The sequence below is a fragment of the Carcharodon carcharias genome, chromosome 17 (genome assembly GCF_017639515.1).
Source record: "Carcharodon carcharias isolate sCarCar2 chromosome 17, sCarCar2.pri, whole genome shotgun sequence".
Classification (NCBI taxonomy): Eukaryota; Metazoa; Chordata; class Chondrichthyes; order Lamniformes; family Lamnidae; genus Carcharodon; species Carcharodon carcharias.
In genome coordinates this window covers 114,496,651-114,518,420 of record NC_054483.1, presented here as the reverse complement: position 1 = coordinate 114,518,420, position 21,770 = coordinate 114,496,651, and the positions used below count along the sequence as shown (strand labels likewise).

Below are 21,770 nucleotides of genomic sequence, written 5' to 3'. Positions count from 1 at the left end.
TCAGTCTTGTAGATTGTAGATATCTGCAAAACAAATTAAGTGCAAGCAAAGGAAGCTTGGTTCTATTGCCAGTATCAACAAGGGCTGCAAGCAATTTTCTGTAAAAGATAAACACATAAATTCAATGTCTTTCAGTGTAATTCTAGTACTTACATATGCATGGTGTTGGGATGTGAAGAGGGAAGACTATACAACCAGTTGGTATTTGGAGGAGCATTTTCTATCATCCAGAATGATCTGGTTAAGAGGAGGGGTTACAAAAGTTGCTCTGAACCTCAGTCACATCAAGGACAACAGTCATTTCATGTTTAATTACATATTTTTGGCAGTTACAAAAGCTGATGAAGCACCATCACTGCCATCTCCAAAGAGGTCCTTAGTTGTGTGCTCAAGCAGGCTATGATCTCTTGAAAGAATTACAGTTTACCTTTAGTATTGTATGTATATTGAACATTTACATATTGTACAGTCTTGTTCGGTTCCTGATTTTATTGTGCTAGGAATAGATGTACAAGGTACATATGGGACTGAATCTTCCGGTCGGCGTGTGGGGCAGGCCCGACACACCTATTAAGGCCATTAAGAAAGGAATTTAGCTTATTAACAATGCTGCCCATCCAGTCTTAAGGTTGGCGGGCAGGTGAAAAGCCCAAGTGGCCTTTGTGTTTTTCAGGAAACCTCGTCCATGGGCGGAATGAGGTTTCCTGAAGGTTTTATAAAATTATTAAATAAATTTTGCAAACTTCACGAACATGCCCCAGCTCATATAACGCTGTCACATGAGCGGACATGTTTAAATAATTTTTAACTTTTTTTAAAAAGTTTTATTATCTACTTAATTTCTCTGAGGCAGCTGAGTGCTACCTGCTGCACTTTACGGTGTGGGGGCCTTAATTGGCCCGCCTGCTTAAAATAGCAGCGCACAGGCGATCGCGGGCAGCAATCGACTCCACGTCAGCTCCTGTGCAGCCCACCCGCCCACCATAGGAAAAATTCTACCCACATATATAGGTTGTGTAATTATATAATTGGTTCTAATATTAATAAACAACACAACTGTCCCATTTTAAATGTTGGTACAAAGATGCTAAAAGCAGTTAGTTTACAAATAGGTTGCTGAACAAGTTGTAGATTATAGAGTCATAGAAGCCTTCAGCACAGAAAAAGGCCCTTTGGCCCATCGAGCCTGCGCCGGTCAAACAACTATTCTAATCCCATTTTCCAGCAGTAGGCCCATAGCCTTGTATGCCATGGCACTGCAAGTGCACATCCAAATACTTCCGAAGTGTTATGAGGGTTTCTGCCTCTACCACCCTTTCAGACAGTGAGTTTCAGATTCCCACCACCCTCTGGGTGAAAAAATTCTTCCTCACATCCCCTCTAAACCTCCTGCCCCTTATCTTAAATCTATACCCCCTGATTATTGATCCTTCCACCAAGGGGAAAAGTTCCTTCCTGTCTACCTTATCTATGCCCCTCATAATTTTATACACCTCAATCATGTTGCCCCTCAATCTCCCCTGCTCCAGGGAAAATTGCCCCAGTCTATCCAATCTCTCCTCATAACTAAAATTCTCCAGCCCAGGCAACATTCTGGTAAATCTCCTCTGCACTCTCTCGTTAGTGCAACCACATCCTTCCTATAATACTCTAGCTGTGGCCTAACCAAGTTTTATACAGTTCCAGCAAAACATCCCTGTTCTTATATTCTATGCCTCAGCTAATAAAGGCAAGTATCCCATATGCCTTCTTAACCACCTTATCTACCTGTCCCACTACCTTAAGGGACCAGTGGACATGCACACCAAGGTCCCTCTGATCCTTGGTACTTTCCAGGGTCCTACCATTCATCGTATATTCCCGTGCCTTGTTTGTCCTGCCCAAGTGTATCACCTCACAATTATCTGGATTAAATTCCATTTGTCACTGATCAGCCCATCTGACCAACCCATCGAGATCCTCCCGTAATTTAAGGCTATCCTCTTCACTATTTACCACCCCACCAATTTTTGTGTCATCCACGAACTTACTGATCATCCCTCCAACCTTCACTTCTAAATCATTGATATATACCACAAACAGTAAGGGACCCAACACTGATCCCTGTGGAACCCCACTGGACACAGACATCCAGTCACAAAAACGCTCCTCGACCATCACCCTCTGCTTCCTGCTATTCAGCCAATCTTGGGTCCAATTTGCCAAATTGTCTTGGATCCCATGGGCTCTTACCTTAGTCATCAGTCTCCCATGCAGAACCTTATCAAAAGCCTTGCTGAAGTCCAAGTAGACTGCATCAAATGCTTTGACCTCATCTACACACCTGGTCACCTCTTTGAATAATTGGTCAGACATGACCTCCCATGCTGACTGTCCTTGGTTAATCCCAGCCTCTCCAAGTGTAGATTAATTCTGTCCTCAGAATTGCTTCCAATAGTTTCCCAACCACTGAGGCTAGACTGACTGGCCTGTAGTTCCCTGGTTTATCCCTTCCTCCTTTCTTGAATAACGGTACCACATTGGCTGTCCTCCAGTCCTCTGGCACCTCTCCCCTGGCCAGAGAGATGTTGAAAATTATTGCTAGTGCCCCTGCTATCTCCTACCTTGCCTCATTTGACAGCCTGGGATACGGTTCATCCGGGCCTGGAAATTTATCAACTTTTAAGCCTGCCAGACCACTTAGAAACTCCCCCTTTTCTATGCTAATTTATTTAAGTATATCACAGTGCTTCTGCCTGATTTCCATACCCACATCGTCCCTCTCACTTGTGAACACCGACACAAAGTATTAATTTAGAACCCTACCGACGTCTTCTGGCTCCACACACAAATTACCACTATGGTCCCTGATGGGCCCTACTCTTTTCCTAGCTATCCTCTTTCTCTTAATGTACTTGTAAAATAACTTTGGATTTTCCTTTATTTTACCTGCCAATGTTTTATCATGCCCCTTTTTGCTCTCCTAATTTCCTTTTTAAGATTCCCCCCTACACATTCTATACTCCTCTAGGGCCTCTGCTGTTTTGAGCCCTTGGTATCTGCCATAAGCCTCCCTTTCTCTCTTTATCCAATCCTGTATATCCCTCAACATCCTGGCTTCATTCCCTAAAATTAAGTCCAAGATCGCCCCCTCTCTTGTAGGACCTTCTACGTTCTGGCTTAAAAAGCTCTCCTGGATGCATTTTAAGAATTCTGCTCCCGCTAAACCTATCACACTATGACTAACCCAGTTAATGTTGGGGAAGTTGAAATCCCCACTTTTACTACCCTATTATTTTTACACTTCTCTGAAATTTGCCTACATATCTGCTCTTCTATTTCTCTCTGACTGTTCGGGGGCCTATAGTACACTCCCAGCAATGTGATTGCTCCTTTTTTGTTTTTCAGTTCTACCCATATGGTTTCATTTGAGGAGCCTTCTAAGATGTCATCCCTCCTTACTGCTGTAATTGATTCCTTGATCAATATTGCAATACCACCTCTTTTACCTCCTTCCCTGTCTCATCTGAAGACCCCATATCCTGGAATATTGGGCTGCCAATCCTGCTCCTCTCTCAAACATGTCTCTGGGACAGCAGTGACATCATACTTCCATGTGTTAATTTGTGCACTCAACTCATCTGCCCTTATTCGTCAGACTCCTTGCATTAAAATAAATACCATCCAACCTTGCCAAACTCCCTTGTGCCTAAACTGGCCTATAATTTCTGTGCCTTCCAGACTCACTTGCTCTCTCTTCTAATTTTGGCTGTGCATCTCCCCCTGCTGAACCTCCTCTCAGGATCCCATCCCCCGGCCAAGTTGGTTTAAACCCTCCCCAACAGCACTAGCAAACCTTCCCATAAGGATGTTGGTCCCATTCCGGTTCAAGTGCAACCTGTCCGCCTGGTACAGGTCTCACCGCCCCCAGAAACGGTCCCAGTGTCCCAGAAATCTAAAGCCCTCCCTGCTGCACCATCTCCCCAGCCACGCATTCATCTGGACTAACCTCCTATTTCTATACTCACTAGCGCGTGGCACCAGAAGTAATTCACTTCTCTGAAATTGATTGAGTCCCATGATTTTAAATGAGCAGCATGTGATAAAATTATGCTATTGTAAGAAAGCTGTGCAAATGAGAAGTACTTGCAGTGTAGGGTGCTCAACCCTTAGGTCTTCCAGAAACATATTTATGAATTGTTTTCTACCTGAGAATGTAATCCTTTCCATTAAAGACAAACAGGTGTTATCAGCTGACATTACAAACAAGCCTCATCAGTGAAATCGCACACCAGGCAGAATGAAGAGCATAAAAAGAAAACATATGAATATGGGAATGTTTTGTGTGAGCTAATTGACATCTACTGGGGTGGTAGTTAGGCCACTGCAATCAGCTTCAGCAACCCCATAGTCACCACTTTTTTTTTTGCTATCCACTAACTCCTGCAGGAAGTCCACATGGGTGGATATTGGTGAAAACTGGATTGGGCTGGCTATGAAAAATGTTAACATTTGCTGCTCATGTATAATAGTTTTAGACAGGTATTGGAGGGAAGTGTGCACCAAGTAGTACTGCCTTTGGTAAAGAATAGAAGGAAAGAAAGTGGCAAGAATTCTTTAGGAATTTAGGAAGGACAATCAGGCCATATATTATCCTTATCATTTTGCTAATCTCACCAGCAGAAGTTAAAGTTAAAAGTCATGGTTAACTTCAGCTCACCAACTTCATGATCACTTGCTAGTTTTAACATACAGCTATATATCGAGATTAGAGGTAGGGAGGAGAGAGGATACGGAGAGATTTGAAAAAAATGATGAGAATTTTTCAGTTGAGGCATTGCTTAACCAAGGGCCAGCAAGCACAAGTGTGATGGGTAAATGGGACTTGGTGTGAGAAAGAACAAGAAGATACTTACAATCTGAAAATCTGCCAACAAGACCAACATAAAAATGGCGGGCGGAATTCTCCCATACCCCGGCAGTGAGTTTAATGGCAGGCGGAGTGTGGGGGTGAATTCAGCAGGAGGTCCAAAAATCAGTTTTGTGCCAGCGTAAAATGACGGTGTGATCTTCTGCTACAACCGGCCACTAAACCTTGGCACCACAGGTCCCTGTCCCCTTCTTGCCATCTCTTTCTGCCTTATTAGTAAGTTACTGTCCAGGCACCTTTTAAATACAGCGCCTGGATATGACAACAGGACAAGCACCATTCAGCCTGCCACGCCACATGAAATGTCAGGAAACCCCCGACTGAATAATTAATGAGGCCGGGGTCATGATACTGCGCAAATTCCCGTCAACCTACATGGTCAGAAACACTCCCCATCCCTGCTCCTGCCGTGGGACTTAGTCCCAGATGAGAGAATTCCGCCCTGCATGTGTGACTTGTTTGACTAATGGATCAGTTGGGGTCATTTACATGATGTAAAAGAGTCCAATGTAATCAGTAATTATTTCAAAATGCATGATTTCAACATTAATTGGTGCTTGCAAGGCATGGCTGTCACTTGCATTGATAAAATACAATTACAGTCAGTGGAATGCTCATTAAAAATGGCTCTGAGATTTGAAAGTCAATCTGCACATACATGAGCATTGAATTGAAAATCTGACCATGAGATTAATAGCGCTTAACATACTCTGCATTGCTCCTCATTCTCTATGTATTTTATCAACAGATTCAGTAAATGGAATTTAATTTATGTAGTCTCAATGGTAAACAAATGCAGGGACAAAGCTGAGAAAGTACAAAGCTAAATTATTAAAGATAATTCACAATAGGTTCAACAGCAACTTGCATTTATGTAACACGTTTAACTTAGTAAAGCATACGAAGGCTCTTCACAGAGTCTTCTCAGCCAAAATTTCACAACAACCACATAAAGAGAAATTTGATTGAAAACATTAGCTTTTAAGGAGTATCTTAAAGGAGGAGCGAGAGGCAGAGAAGCCTGTGGAGAGATCCAGTACTTAGGGTCTGGGCAGCTGAAGACATGTTACCAATGGTGGGGGTGAAAGAAACCTGAGATGCACAAAAGGCCAGAATTAGAGGAACGCAAAGTTCTTGTAGTGCTGGAAGATATTACAGAGTTAGGGAGAGGTGAGTTCTTTGAGGGATTTGAACAGAAAGTTGAGGATTTTAAATTTGATGTTTTGTTGGACAGGTAGTCAATACAGGTCAGCAAGCACTGAGGTAATAGGTGAATGGGACTTGGTGTGAGTTAGGAAAGGGCAACTGAGATTTGGTGGCTGAAGTTTATGGAGGGTGGAAGATGGAAGGCCAGCCAGGGGAGCCTGGAATAGTTGAGTCTGGAGGCAACAAAACCATTGTTAGAAGGAATAAGTATCAGAGATTACCCGATTGCCCACTTGCTGGCTTCTTTCATATATATGCATCTCTCAGAAATAGTACCACAAACCCTGAGTGATATGGCAAAAAATATTTGTGTAGCTATAGAACTCACTACTGGAGCTAACGATTGAAGTAGAGACTATGGGCGGAATTGTCCCAGATTCACATTAAGTGTGGTAGCAGGTGTAAAAAAAAAAGTCATTTTACCCACTGGCCGCATTAGCGGATTTTCACGCCATATCGTCTCATTCCTGGTGCACCCCACCTCATTAATAATACATGCAAGGGAAACACTCTAGATCACTGGCGGGTCAGCCTCTGATTCGCCCGCCCTGCTGTCACCTCAGGCCTTCCAGGTGCCATGTTTAAAGGACGCCCCTGCAAAGAGTTAACACGCTCTAAGGGATTGAAAGCTGCTGGAAAGTCATGGCTGCCAAAGGGAGGAAATATGCTGCCCCCCAATTTTAGTGACACCTCCCTCGAGCGCCTGCTGAACACAGTGGAGGCCTGCTGTGGTCCTCTACCCCCGCTCTGGGGGTGACCAGCAAGCAAGGTCACCAATCCAGCATGGGAGGTAGTGGCAGAGGTGGTCAGTACCAATGTCCTGCAAAAGAGGACAGAAACCCAGTGCCAGAAGAGGTTGACTGATCTGCTCCGTTCTGCTAGTCTTCTCATCACTCTCAACTCACACACTCACAAACCCATCACACCATCCACAGGGATCTCACTCACTGCCAGTTCAAGGGTCACCACCATTCACTCTCTCTCTCTCTCACACACACACACACACACACCTTTATCTGCCCTGTGGATTGTGTCCTTATCCCATCCATGGCATCAGTTGCCACCCACACATGTGAGGTATCCTCCTCATCTGGCTTGATAGGCATCCTGTTTACACTCTATACACCTGTATTCATGCAGGACAGGCTGGCACACAACAAAAGGGAGAGGTTGCAGACTGGTGGAGGAATGCCTGACATTAACGTCCTCACAGACTTTGAAAATAGAGTCATTCAGCTGGCCGGCAACGATCTGGACCTTTCCTGTGCTGACGGTGAGGCCGGTGGTGAAAAACCAAGTGAGGATCCAGCAGTGCAACATCCATCAGACAACAGTGCTGTGAGTGAGTTCCCTGTTCCGCAACCCCCTGCCATGCACTAATTATCCCTCCTTTCTTTCACAAGCACATCTGGGAAGCAGCCAAATGGGGTCCAAAAGCCAGGTCCTCAACTCAAGCCCCAAAGACACCTCGGAAAAAGAATCTGATGACACCCTAATTGAAGACCCGTCACAGCGCTCACCTTCACCCTACAACAGCGCAGAGACATACACCTCGGTGGGACCTAGTTCTGGAGTAACCTTGGGGTCACCATCTGCTGAGCACATCACACTGTCTGATACACAACAGGTGGAGGCAAAGATTTCCCAGGTTTCCAGCACTCAGAGGACTGCTGGAGGCCAGAAATCTGCTGAGTCCGAGTCTCCTTGTTATGATGAGCAGTGTTTGTGTCAATCAGATGTGAAATCTTGGTTCCTGGACAAGATAAAGGTAGTGTCTCAATCCAAGGCCTCTTCTCCGTGCAGTATGTAACCTTCAGACCAGTGTGATGGTCTGGCTTTACACTCATCGCACACATTAGTGATGCCTGTGCCTCGATGGTGCCAGTCATTGCTGCAAGAATGTCGAGGACAGGCATCACAGAATTCCGTCATTCTATGTGCTCTTGGCACCTTTAAGGTGGGGCTGTCCCCCATCTCTTCAGCATCTATGACCGGTGGCTACTGTGCTCCTGAAGGAGTCAGGTGCTGAAGACTGACAAAAGATCAGGTGCATTTAAAGTTTCACGGCTGCATTTCCGTGATATGATCACAGAGCACAAGCGAGTTGCCCTCAGCAAGAGAGGAGTCAGACATTCACAAAGGCAATGTGAAGATCTATGGAATATCCTCATTGCATGTCGTCACCATCCTCCTGGAATCTAGTGACTATTAGGGCCTCTGCTACGTCTCCATGACATGAGCCTGAGCACTGAGGTCATGTGCGCTGCCAACAGCCACACAGGAATCAAACGTTCACAGATGCAAGGTGAGGATGTCAAGACTATCCTCACTGCATCTCATCATCATCCTCCATGAATCTTGCGGCTGTTAGGGCCTCCCGAGTGTAGCTATCTCGTCTGGCCAGTGCAGTGGCCTCATCGCTGGCACCTCGCTTTCAAGGATCTGATCGTCATCATCCCATTCAACATCCTCCTCATCGGACGAGACATGCAGCTCTTCCATCTCCTCAGCCAGGTCCTTCCCCGTTGTAGCACCAGGTTGTGGAGCGTGCTGCAAGCGACAATGATGCGCGACACCCTCAGCGGACTGTATTGCAGTAGTCCACCAGACCTGTTGAGGCACTAGAACTTAATTTTCAAAATGCTATCTTTTGCTGCACCAAAGTCTAGGTCGCGGCATGAGCCTCGTTATACTGTTGCTCTGCTGCACTCTGAGGCCGCTGCACAAACATCATGAGCTACATCCTCTGTGGGTAGCCCTTGAGCCCGAGGAGCCAACCCTGCAGCCTCTCTGGACCCTGGAAGCTGTCAGGGATCTGAGACCTGCTACGGATGCAGGAGTCGTGGACACTCCCTGGTAATCGTGCGCAGAGCTGTAGGATGTATTTGTGGTGGTTGCACATCAGTTCAACAATCAGTGTGAGGAAGACCTTGCGGTTGATGTCGTTGACTGCTTGCTGCCATGGAGATCTAAGCACCATGTGAGTGCAAGCGATGGCGCCCTGCACCTGTGGGAAACCTGAGTTCTGCGCAATTCCAGTGCTCTTGCTTCCTGGCTCGCAAAGATGATGTCCATGACCCTATGGATACACATGTACGTGGAAGCTTGTGAGATCCCACACAGGTCACCTGTGGAGTCCTGGAAGGAGCCATTGGCGTAAAAATTGAGCACCACAGTCACTTTCATGGCCACTGGCAGTGGATGCCCTCCCATGTCCCTATGGCACCAAATCCTGCAGCAGGTGGCATGTGTGACTGACCAGTTCCCTTGACATGCGCAGCCTTTGGTGGCACTGGCTCTCAGTCATCTACAGGAATGACAACCACCGTCCATTGACCCTGGGTCTGACGAGGCACCCACGACCTCCTCCGCCTCCTCCTCCTCCTCCCCCCTCCTCTGTCGGCTTCTGAGGCATACTGCTAAAGCACCAGGCACCATGCTCCTGATGTCCTTCGCGTGCTGGATTAAGGACGGATGCATGGGTTAGCATAGGTGACTTAACAACCTCCCTTCGTTACATCTGAAAGCCCCTTCACACATGCAGCGGAGTGTTGGCCACCACTTCGATGGCCAGTGTCCTCATTGGCCCCAAAACCCCACCCACCTCCACCCCACTCCATTTGACTGACTGGCAGTGGGTTCGACCACTTGACTGCATGCTGTTCTCTCACCTCAAGCGAAGGCATTCTCCTAACCTGCACTGCAAGGCTGCGCTGTAAGCTTGGTCCATGAAGGTTACTGGTCCAATTCTTAATAAAGACATTGCAAGGGTCTGTGAGCATCTCCACCAGTGACTGCCACACGGCTACCTTTTGCTAGAGGATTCTACAACTTGCCCAGTCGGTCAATTGCTCTGCTGTTCCCTAAAATGCACATTAATTTGCTTTCTGCACCCAAGGGGTAAAAGGATTATGGAACATTTGATGGCACTTTCATGTTTTTGCATTGCTTGAGTGGGCAGAAAAGCTTCGGAAGCCCGACTCCAAGCGTGTCAATGGAGCTGCAGCTGAATGGTCGCAGCTGTGGAAGAATGCTCACTTTTGACAAGCTTTTCCAAGCGTGTGGCTGGCCTGACATGCACTAGAACCCTTGTCCCGACACCGCACTGAAAGCCAGCCGGGAAAAAGTGACTTGCCTGTTCCCCCCCCCCCTCCGGCGAATTGTGGGTCCTCTTCCTTGATGTCCTACGGGTAGTGCTCGCGAGTGCTGTGCAAGGTTATGTGCACTCGCCTCTGAGTTCCCCCCAAAGTTCAGGTTGCCAGGTGCATGCCTTATAAAGGCAGTTGTGAAGAACACCGTTCTGAAGTCATGCTGACGTGGGTAGTAAATTTGACGTGGGGGAAATGATTCTGGCCAACAGGGCTTATAATGAGATGGTAAAGTATTGAAATTAGATTCCCAACATGCGTCGGCGGGAAATGCGACCTGCTGTTGATGGGTGGAGCGGACAAGCATAAACTGGTTTCACACCAGCATGAAGCTGATTTTTGGCCTTCTCACCATATTGTACCTCCCCGCCCACCAGGATGCCTGATGCCAACTGGGCTGGAAAATTCTGGCTGATGCCAGCTTGTAAGTAGAGATTGGATTGGTGTTTGAAGGAAACACATAAAGGCTATGGGAATAGGGCAGGCATTTGCAATTTGGATGACTGTTGGTATGGTGGATAAACACCAAGGACTGGATGGGCCAACTAGCCTATTTCCACATTGCAACTTCAGTGTACTTCCAACTAAAATTGGTGTTGCAATCAAACATTTCAGTTTATTTACAACATGTGAAATTATGTTGATGCTTCACTGAGGATGCAAATCTAGAAATCCTATTTTCTTTTACTAGGGTGGACACAGCAACAAAAAGGATAATAGCAGAAAAAGCTCAGAATTCAACGGACAGTATATCTGAGGATGGAGCCAGGAGAATTATCCATCTTTACACCAGTTCAGATGACGTGTGCCTAGGTTTTAATATCAGAGGTGGGAAGGAATTTGGCTTGGGAATATATGTGTCCAGGTAAGGTTCAGCTTTCTGTTGAAAGCTGTTTATACAAAGTTAATCAGCATATTGATCTTGCTGGCTGTTAAAGAGTTCAAGGAGCAGAGTCTCATGATCCCTATTCTTTATTTTTAAAAATCAAACACCCAACCTGTAAACTGCTGGTAGGCACTGGATTGGAAAAGCTTATGGTGTATGCTTTTCAGTTGTAGGCAAAATCCATTAATTTTAAACTTATAAATGCCTATTTTAAAATAATATAAGGAGAAATTTAACACAACCATATTTAGCGTTCATAACAGAGTGGAGCATGGTTGGAAAATATACCCTTGCGTGCTTCCAAGGCATCACCACATATGCAGAGAATCAATAGCAAGACACAAAAGCAAATAACAAACGGTTTTCGAATAAAAGGCTTTTCATTCAGGCCAGCCAAAATCCTTTTTAGTTCTAACTAAATGTTAGAATTGTTACATTGATGTTTAAAATATGTACATGAACTTCTTGTTAAGAGAGGGATGATGTAAATGTGATCATGCACATGACTGCACAAAACTAGAATGATGTGGCTCTCATGTCTTACATTCCATTTGCAGTAGAACTTGCTTGTCACAAATGGAGCATTTTTATGCTTCACTGCAAATCCGTATACTTTGTTCATATGGCGGCAAATTATTTTGTTCATCAGATGTGCATCATTTCGCTATGCTATTTAAATAGTTAAAAGTGTATGTATAATAATGCATTTTATTTATATGTTACACAGAGTTTATGGGGATAAAATTGATCGACAGCAATACCGCAAAACGGGATGATAAGCGAACTGGCTGACCATTTTACATTGCACCCAAATTTATTTTTAGTTGAAGTCAGTGGAAAATAAATCGGGTGCAATTTGCCATCAGCCTGCTCTGCGCTATTGCGTTGATGAGTTTCACCAGCCCTCTCCCCTATCATTGTTCCCTATAAGCTGCATAAGTGCACAGCCACGTAACACTCTTAAAGGGGCCGCTCAGCAAAACAAGTAGGCTGCACACAACCAGAAATTTTAGAAAGAACATTGTCCACACATCTCTCTTTTTTTCTGCATGTCTTGAAGAGAGTTTCGCAATGCAGTTAAGTCTGGGGCCATTTCCCTTTTTGAGTGCTTCAAAAGCACAATGATTGCTTTAATTTCCCACCAGCTTTTTAACCTCCCTTCATTTCCTCTTGACGACGTTGGATTCATTCCAGGCTATGTTTCTGTGGGCACCAGGGGCCTTTTAATACCTTCCCCAATGGCTTGTCATGAAGATACAATAATTTTCATAATATTATTGTGAGCTATTGTGAAGGTGGGTTAATGGGGGGGGTTTGGATTAGTTCCTGTGTGTGTAAGTGTGATTGTATGGGTTTTAATTGAGTTACAAACAGCTGGTCTGGGTGCTCTGATGTATCAGAAGGGAAACTAGGTTTGAAATGCTAAATACGTAAACATGGCTAAAGTTTTAGAATGTGAGGCATGAAGAACATTTGTATTTTTAGATAAACCAGAATCGTGAATTTCAAAGAGATGGTAAGGTGTTACACCTAGCCAACAGAGGCTAAGCCAAACAGTGTTTTTATTTTTCCCAAAGATTATGGATTAAATGAGTGCTATGAAAGATTTATATTATGGAAAACAGTAAAATTGCAAAGACATATTGGAACAATGGGATTTACATTAAAAATGGAGAAACATGTATAAAGATGATGAGGTATGTGTAAGGAAGAAGGCATTCTAAGATCCAACAAGTGTGAAAGCCTCCATGTACCAAGCTGCCGTCTCCAGGAACCAAAGCTAAGAGGGTTCATTTTTGTATTGTGTGCTTTGCCTGGGTCTGTTAAAACCTTTTTTGTTTTACTGTTTCATTAATGATGGTGGAACTGGGAGTCAGATTAATTAGGGGAGCTAGGAGTTACCACTGTAGTAATTTGTAGACCTATGTCTGTGCTTAAAAAAATTTATTTTATTAATAAATATTTAATTTAGTTATATAAAAAACCTCTAAGACTCGGTGGACTTATTACTGCTGATTTCAAGGCACACATCTCGAAATAAAAATACAAATTGCAAAACAGTTGTGGCAGCTGTTTCAAGTTTCTCTCTGGGATTTGAGCAGCTCAGCATTTACCATCCGCTGGGCCATAACAGGCTATTCTTTTTCTGTGAACTGAGAGGGTGGATGTCACGTGTGTTAACTCTGTTTCAGACATGGGGTGGAACATTCCTGAGCCCAGAATAACTGTCAGAAGCAGACATCTTCTTTATTTTTACCCTACCCTTCATAAATTAAAGGTACTATAACCAATTGTAGTTGTCCCACTACTGCCTGGCCAGAAAGCACTAATTTAGTACAACCAGATTTTGCTCATTTGTATAGTAAAATATCAACTGAACCATCACAAATGCTCTGATTGCATGTGTCTCTTCATGTTCTGTTTTATTGAACACCTTTGTATTAAAGATAATTATTTGATGGCAGAGTTGATCCCAGAGGACTAGCAGAGCAGAATGGCATTAAAGTTGGTGACCAAATCCTGGCGGCCAATGGAATAAGCTTTGAGAAAATTACCCACAGCAAAGCAGTAGAAATCCTGAAGAGTCACACACATGTTATGCTGACAGTAAAGGTAATCATATATGTATCACTGTATCTACAATGCATTGCAATATTGTTGTGCAGAATTGGTTTTTTGCTTTCCAGAACACTTTTTTACAAAATATGGTGCATATTTATTTTGTTTCAAAAAATTTCTACAGTATAAAAAGATCTATGTAGAAAACATTCTGTTTTCATAATAACATTGGGGTTTAGCAAATTGCATTTACCTTGGCTAAGCTCCAGTGTTCATCAGATAATGATATATTAAACTGATCTGTTTGTACACAACTAGACTAACAGCTGGAAAGGAAAGAAGTGTGACAGCAATCTGCTGATTAAAAGTGCCTTGTGTGTGTAACTGTATTGAAATAATTGTTATAATATATACTGCGTAGTGAATACCCTGATAATATACTGCAAATTATGAAATGAGTGCCCTCTTTCATAAATCATGTTGCTAAATTATTTTGCTATTACAGTGATACAGAAGGTAATTATACCCTTGATATCACAACAATTGACAGTGCTTTCATCTGATGATGTATCAGTGAAAATAACAGATGGTAAAGTACATCAAATTTCATAAATCTGGAAGCTGTGCTGAATATCTTCCATATGTATTTAATAATCTGATCTGAAACAGTGGAATCAAAACAGCGACCCTGATATTTATGGGGAGGCAGAAAGGGAATGGGAAGGAAGAGTTCTGGATGGGAAACCTGGAAGTACAGGTTTCCTGGAAGTCCTATGAAACATGACCGTGGAATATCTTTTGAATGTTGTCACCAGGTTTCCTGCCTGAGAGCCAGTCTAATATATATACTCAAGAGCAAAATAGTATAGATGCTGGAAATCTGAAATAAAACAGAAAATAATCGCTTGGTAGTGCAGAACTTGAGTATTGTTGACAAAAAAGGCATGCTGTTGAAGCTTTTTGTATTGCACTCATCAGGACAGACGAAAGGATGGCAAATTTCAAAGGCAGCAACAATTTATACCGTGTGAGAAAAGGGCACCTTCTGGTTGCCAAGTCAACTCTGGTCAAACTGTTCCCGTGGGGAATGCACCAGGGAGCTTTTGTTCCCCGCTATTTTGTTAAATTCAAAAAAGGCACAATGCCAGGACATGTTCCGCTTGCCTACAGAGGACAGGTCCCTGCATACGAATATATGTAGCTTTTAGCAAGCATAAGTGAGCCACAGTTTGAGCCCTTTCTCATCCTTTTACCTGCCAGGTTTCATGAGGCCTGAAAAACCTGATTGAAATTCATTAAAAAAAATAAACTTGTGTAAAAACGGTACCACACAGCTTTCTTAAAAAAATTTCCGACTGACCCGCTTCGTGACAGCGGCTTGGTCACCAGCCAAAAAAGCTCATGGACCTGAAACGTTAACCAGTTCCCTTGCCACAGACAATTTCAGACTTACTACATGTTTCCAATATTCTCTTTTTACTTTAGAATAGAACCATTGTTATCCTTAATGTACAGACTTGAATGTTGCTGAAAAGTGAAGCATGTTGCTGAAGTTTTTCATCTTGCACTCATCAGGACAAACACAAGAATGCTAAATTTCAAACAATCACAACAATTTATATAAAAGGGTGTCCTTTTGTCCTGTGGTATAAATTGTTAAGGTCATTTGAAATTTGGCACTCTTGCCTTTGTCCCGAGTGCAAGACAAAAAGCTTCAGCAACATATCTCTCTTTTCAACAACATTCAAGTAGCTTTAATGTAAATAGCCATCAATACATTCAGAAAAATATATCCGGTTCTAAATCAGAATGTAAGATGAAAATTGCTGAATTCAAACTAGCTTGAAGAACTAAGAGCATTTAAATAACATAAATGGAGAGGGGATTATATTGTCTGCAAGAATGATTTTGAATGTTCCGGACACTTAAAAAGTTCCCGGGTTATTAGTATTTGCGGCAGTTCTATGTGCTGTTGCCATGTAATATGCCCCACATCCCTTTTCAACTTCGAAGAGTGCTTTAGGGAATTAATTATTTAGCAGATTCTCAGATCAAATTCTCTTCTAAATACACTTTGGTCAAATCACTGATGTATTTCATGTCTTTGCTCAGGAAGTTGGCAAATATCCAGCATACAAGGAAATGGTGGCTGAATATAGTTGGCTGACTAAATGTAAGTACAAAACAGAAGCCTCAATAAATATTACCATCCAGCACTGCTTGTCAATCTTCTGATGTGAAAGTTGCTTAGCTTTATTCACTCATATTTTGTTTTCCTTTAACCAAATAGAATAGAATTTAAGGTATATTTTTCTCTCTGTAGAGTTGATTTTCATTTTTATTCATCATTTTATCCCCACCTTTTATCCTATTTTCGATCTTTTTGCCTCACTACTGTCCCATATCTCCCACCGCACCCCAACCCGACAAGGGCCACCTGTTCATGTTGTTCTTTTATGAGTACTTACTCTTGTCTCCTGCTATTATCACATTCTGCTTTCTTACTTTAATGCCACTATCAGCACCTCCTTTAGCCCTTACCACTACCATTAAAATCCCCTTTGTCCTTTTGTTTATGACATCTTTGTCAATCTCGCCTTTGCCCCCACCTACCGTTGGCCTTCTATCCAGCTTCACCTGCTCCACCCCTGCTTAAACAGTATAAATTTCATCAAATTTTTACTTCTTTTTAGCTCAGAAGAGTCAGACAGACTCGAAACATTAACTCTCTTTCTCTTTCCACAGGTGCTGTTAGACTTGCTGAGTTTTTCCAGCATTTTCTGTTTTTATGCCTTGATTTTACTGGTTACTTACCTTTTACCCCTTACTACACTTGAAATAGGAAACTTGCGCCTCATATATTGTGTCTTTGTGTTTCTAAACGGATCTCCCAAGATCCTGCTAGAATGTTGGAAGAAGGTAAGTTAAAACTGTAGAGAAACCATCTAAAGAAACATTTGTTTTAGCCATTTCTATAGAGATCCGATGATCTACCACTGGAAAACCTCCCTCGATATTCTAGGTGTGTGCATGTGCCCATATATTGTATCAGTCTGTCATTCACTACATATTACACTTCAGTAGAATGCCAAAAAAATACAGGCTGTAAAATTGGGCTCCGCAGCATCTGTAGTTTCAGTACTTTGGTACCAAAATGTCATCTGCACCGTGCACACATACTCCTGATGTAGTATGCGCTAATTGCCATCTTGTTGAGGACATTACTGCCGGCGTTCAGAGCTTGTGCTGGAAATAGGCAGATTGTGGGGTCAGTCATTGTGGAACACTGATTTGATGCCAGCGCTGCCATTTTCAATCATTTCCAAGCTAGCAACTGATTTAAGTAGCACAACTGAGCATGTGTTCAGCAGCAAGAAACCTCCCTGTCAATGCTATTTAAAGGGATTATCACCCACACTCAGGTTAGTTGCTGATTATTTTCTACTGGCTTTGTTTGAGTTTGAGATGTTTGGTGTATTGCACAGATGTTTAAAGTTGGGGAAATCAACAGGGAGTGGTTTTTCACATGGAGAAGGCCCTTGACCTGACTTTACCAGTTCTGGTTGGACCACCAGCTCTTACTCAGTATACTCTAGTTACCATCCCCCTTAGGCTGCAGCGTGAGAGGACAATAGAGTAGAGGTAGCAAAGAAGATAACAAGCTTCTCACTGCAGTAGGAGGAGTAGGGGAAGGGCTCTCAACAGGAAATCTTATCCACCTAGGGTCTTCCTTGACCATTTCTCTTAACCTCAAACTAAGCCAGAAACAGCATAGGCAACATCTGCATTTTGTGAAGGAGATTCTCACAGACCTCTGCCACCTCTTGCAACTAGACCTGCATCCTCAGAGCAGTACAAGGAAGGCGCTGCCAGTAGATGTGAAGGTGACTGTGGCCCTGAATTTCTTTAAATCAGGATCCTTCAAGTAACATCTTCCAGTTCCACCATCCACTGCTGCATAAAAGAGTTGCCAGAAGAGGGCCATTGTGCTCTTTCTGAACAGAAGGAAGCAGGTGAACTGTGCAAGTGGCTTTGCCATGACAGCAGGCACCTCCATGGTGCAGGTTGCCATCAAATGCACATATGTAGATTTGCAGGTGCCGGATCTCAGTGCTGAGATGTAGCGCAACTGCGAAGGTTACCACTCACTGAACAGTTGGCGTGTGACCATGCTTAGCACATCATTGCAGGAAAATGCTCGCTATCTTGGCAGCAGTTATGCTGTTTTCTTCCTGCACTAGTCTGCTGTTGCCTCAGTATTTGAGCAATCACATCAAACTAGGATGTGGCTGCTGGGCAACATTAGAGTTTAGAAGAATGAGAGGTGATCTTGTTGAAACATGTAGACCTAAATTTTCAACAGGGAGCGGTCAGGAAACGGACCGACCGCGATTGGCCCCCGACCGTGATTTCATACTGGCTGGCCAGTTAACGGCTGAAAAGCTCAGCACTGCCGGAGTGGGAGCGGGAGGAGGGCAGACAGTGGGAAGGGGGGAGGGTGGGCAATGATGTCAACATGGGCGATTGCTGACAGAAGCTCCCTGCAGGCAGAGAGCTGCCTCAGGGAGCTGAAGACCCAAAACCCAGGAAATAAAGTTTTTTAAATCAGGAAAAAAATTATCCAAGCATCACAATCAGGCACCTGAAAATATAGATTATAAAAATGCTGTCCACAGATTTCTATCTTTTTTTGATTTAATAACGAAAACCCCACCCTGCCCTCGGATGAGGTTTGATGAAAAATGTAAAGGCCGCCTGGCCATTTCTCCAATCCGCCAACCATAAGGTTGGATGGGCTACATAAAATGACAGGCAATTGCGCCATTAATAAGATCCCTAGGGAAATTGACAGAGTGACTACTGAGAGGATGTTTCCCCTTGTGGGAGAGACTAGAATAAGGGGAGAAGTTTAAAAATAAGGGTCTCCCATTTAAGACAGATGAGAAAGTTTTTCTCTGAGGAGTGTTAGTCTGTGAAATTCTCTTCCCCAGAGAGCAGTGGAGGCTGGGTCATTGGATACTCTTAAGACTGAGTTTGATATATTCTTGATTGACAAAGGTGTCAAAAGTATAGGGAGTAGACAGGAAAGTAGAGTTGAGGCTACAATCAGATCAGCCTGACGACTGACGTCAAATTAACTAGCCCGTAGTTCCCTATTTTCAGCCTCCCTCCTTTCTTGATTAATGGATTAATTTGCTAACTTACAGTCCGCTGGGACTATCCTAGAACCTATCGAACCAGATCGCCTGCCCTACTTTCGTCACATTGAAATCAATACAAAGAAAATCAAGCAGGTTCTACAGCGCACAATGTACTTCAGTAGGTACAGCCCAGGAAGCCAAATTGTAAATAGATACTAAGCATAATCTAACAAATATTTATAAACCTTTGCCTGACCACAGCCTGTTTAAATCATAAGTGCTTGCTTTTTAATTAAACCATAAGGGACGATGTTCCTGGATCTTTTCTCTAATTCGTTTGTAGAATGTTTGTGTCACTGGCAAGACCAGCATTTATTGCCCATCCCAAATTGCCCTGTGAAGATGATGGTGAACCACCTTTTTTGAACCCCTGCAGTCTGTGTGCTGAAGGTACATCCACTCTGCTGTTGAGTGGGGCAGTTCCAGAATTTTGACCCAGCCATGATAAAGGAGCAATGATATGTTTCTTAGTCAGGATGATGTGTGACTTGGAGAACTTGCAGGTGGTGGTGGTCCCATGCACCTGCTGCCCTTATTCTTCTAGGTGGTAGAGGCCAAGGGTTTGAGAGGTATTGCTGAAGAAGCTTTCATGAGGTTGCTGCAGTACTTATTGTAGCTGGTACACACTGCAGCCATAGTTTGCCAGTGGTGGAGGGAGTGAATATTTAAGGTGGTGGATGGGGAGCCGATCAAGCAGTTGCTTTGTCCTGGATCATGCTGAGCGTCTTAAGTGCTGTTGGAACTGCACTTATTCGGTAATGGAGAGTACACTGTCACACTCCTGACTTGCGGCTTGTAAATGGTGGAAAGGCTTTGGAGAGTCAGACAATGAATCATTCACCGCAGAATCCAGCCTCTGACCTCCTCTTGTAGCCACAGTATTCATGTGGCTGGTCTGATTAAATTTCTGATAAATGGTAACGCTGAGGATATTGATGGTGAGAAATTTGAAGATGGAAATGCAATCAAATATCAGTGGGAGGCAGTTAGATTTTCTCCTGTTGGAGATGGTCATTGCCTGGCATGAATACTACTTACCACTTACAAGCTTAAGCCTGGATTTTTTTCCAAGTCTTGCTGCATGTGGGCACAGGCTGCTTCATTATCTGAGGAATTGTGAATGAAACTGAACACCTCAATCATCAGTGTACATCCCACTTCTGTTGTATCATGGAGGGATGATCATTGATAAAGCAATTGAAGATGGTTGAGCTCAGGACACTGCCCTAAGGAACTCATGCAGTAGTAGCCTAGAGCTGAATTAATTGGTCTGTAACAACCACAGCCACCTTGCTTCATGCCGTGTATGACTCCAGCCAAAATGGAGCTTTCCCTTTGAACCCTGTTGACTCCAGTATTACTGGGGCATGTCTTGATATTGAGGCAATCATTGTGACCTCACCTCTGGAGTTCAGCTCTTTTGTCCATGTTTGCATCGAGGCTATAATGAGGTCTGGAACTGTGGGTGGAACTTTATGGCCCCTTCCACCAGCGGGATCTTCTGATCCTGCCGAAGGCAACAGACTTTTGAATGACCCATTGTATTTTCCGGCTCTGCCCTGTCGTGACAGGGCCAGAAAATTCTGCCCTGTAATTCTGGCAGAACCCAAACCAGACATCGGGTAGCTGATTAGTGTTGCTTGATATTCTGCGCCATGGAATATTTGATTGTCTTAGCACATCAAGTATCAGAAAATGAACTGGGTTGAGGGCATGTCTGTAAAGGAACCCACTGTTCCATTTAAAGTAGTGAAAAGCAGGTTGGCTGGCTGCTCTGTCACCTACCTAATTTTCTGAGATGCTTGGGCCTGGGCAATCCAGTGTTCCTGGACGCAGACCCAGGAAAAGCTCCCTTGTGGTTTAGTTAAAAAAACATGCACTTATACGACATACAAATTAGGAGCAGGAGTAGGTCACTCGGCCCCTCGAGCCTTCTCTGCCTTTCAATAAGATCATGACTGATCTGATTATAATCTTAACTCCACATTCCTGCCTACTCCCAATAACCTTGCAATCCTTGCTTATCAAGAATATTCCTAGCTCTGCCTTAAAAATTTTTCAAAGACTCTGCTTCCACCGCCTTTTGAGGAAGAGAGTTCCAAAAACTCTCAACTCAGAGAAAAAGTTTCTCCTCATCTGTCTTAAATGGGCGACCCCTTATTTTATAACCGTGACCCCTAATTCTAGATGCTCCCACAAGAGGAAACTTCCTCTTCACATTCAGCCCGTCAAGACTCCTCAGGATCTTAAAAGTTTCGATCAAGTCACAATCAAGTGCATACAAGCCTAGCTTGTCCAACCTTTCCTCATTAGACAACCTGCCCATTCCTGGTATTAGTCTAGTAAACCTTCTCTGAACTGCTTCTAACACATTTACATCCTTCCTTAAATAAGAAGACCAATACTGTACACAATACTCTAGATGTGGTCACACCAGTGCTCTGTACGACTGTAGCATAACCTCCCTACTTTTGTATTCAATTCCCCTTGCAATAAACCATGACATTCTATCAGCTTTCCTAATTACTTGCTATACCTGCATACTAGCCTTTTGTGATTGATGCACTGGGACACCCAGATCCCAATGAATGAGTTGTGCAATCTCTCACCATTTTGATAATACGCTTTTTTATTCTTCCTCCCAAACCAGACATTTTCCCACATTACACTCCATTTGCCAGATCTTTGCCCACTCACTTAACCCAACTATATCCTCTTCACAACTTACTTTCCTACCTATCTTTGTGTCATCAGCAAATTTAGCAACCATATCTTTGGTCCCTTCATCCAAATCATTTATATAAAATGTAAGAAGTTGAGGCCCCAGCACTGATCCCTGTGGCACACCCCTCATTACACCC

At 43.6% G+C, this 21,770-nt stretch overlaps 1 protein-coding gene across 4 annotated transcripts in view; it reads left to right on the top strand.

The window, feature by feature from the left end:
- pdzd7a (PDZ domain containing 7a) overlaps nucleotides 1–21,770 on the top strand; it is a 106,261-nt gene that overhangs the window by 17,131 nt on the left and 67,360 nt on the right. For all 4 annotated transcript variants that reach the window (XM_041209585.1, XM_041209586.1, XM_041209588.1 and 1 more), the window contains exons 5-7: nucleotides 10,955–11,128; nucleotides 13,615–13,762; nucleotides 15,821–15,881. In XM_041209585.1, the coding sequence (XP_041065519.1) occupies nucleotides 10,955–11,128; nucleotides 13,615–13,762; nucleotides 15,821–15,881 (383 nt within the window). The remainder of the gene's footprint in view (nucleotides 1–10,954; nucleotides 11,129–13,614; nucleotides 13,763–15,820; nucleotides 15,882–21,770) is intronic.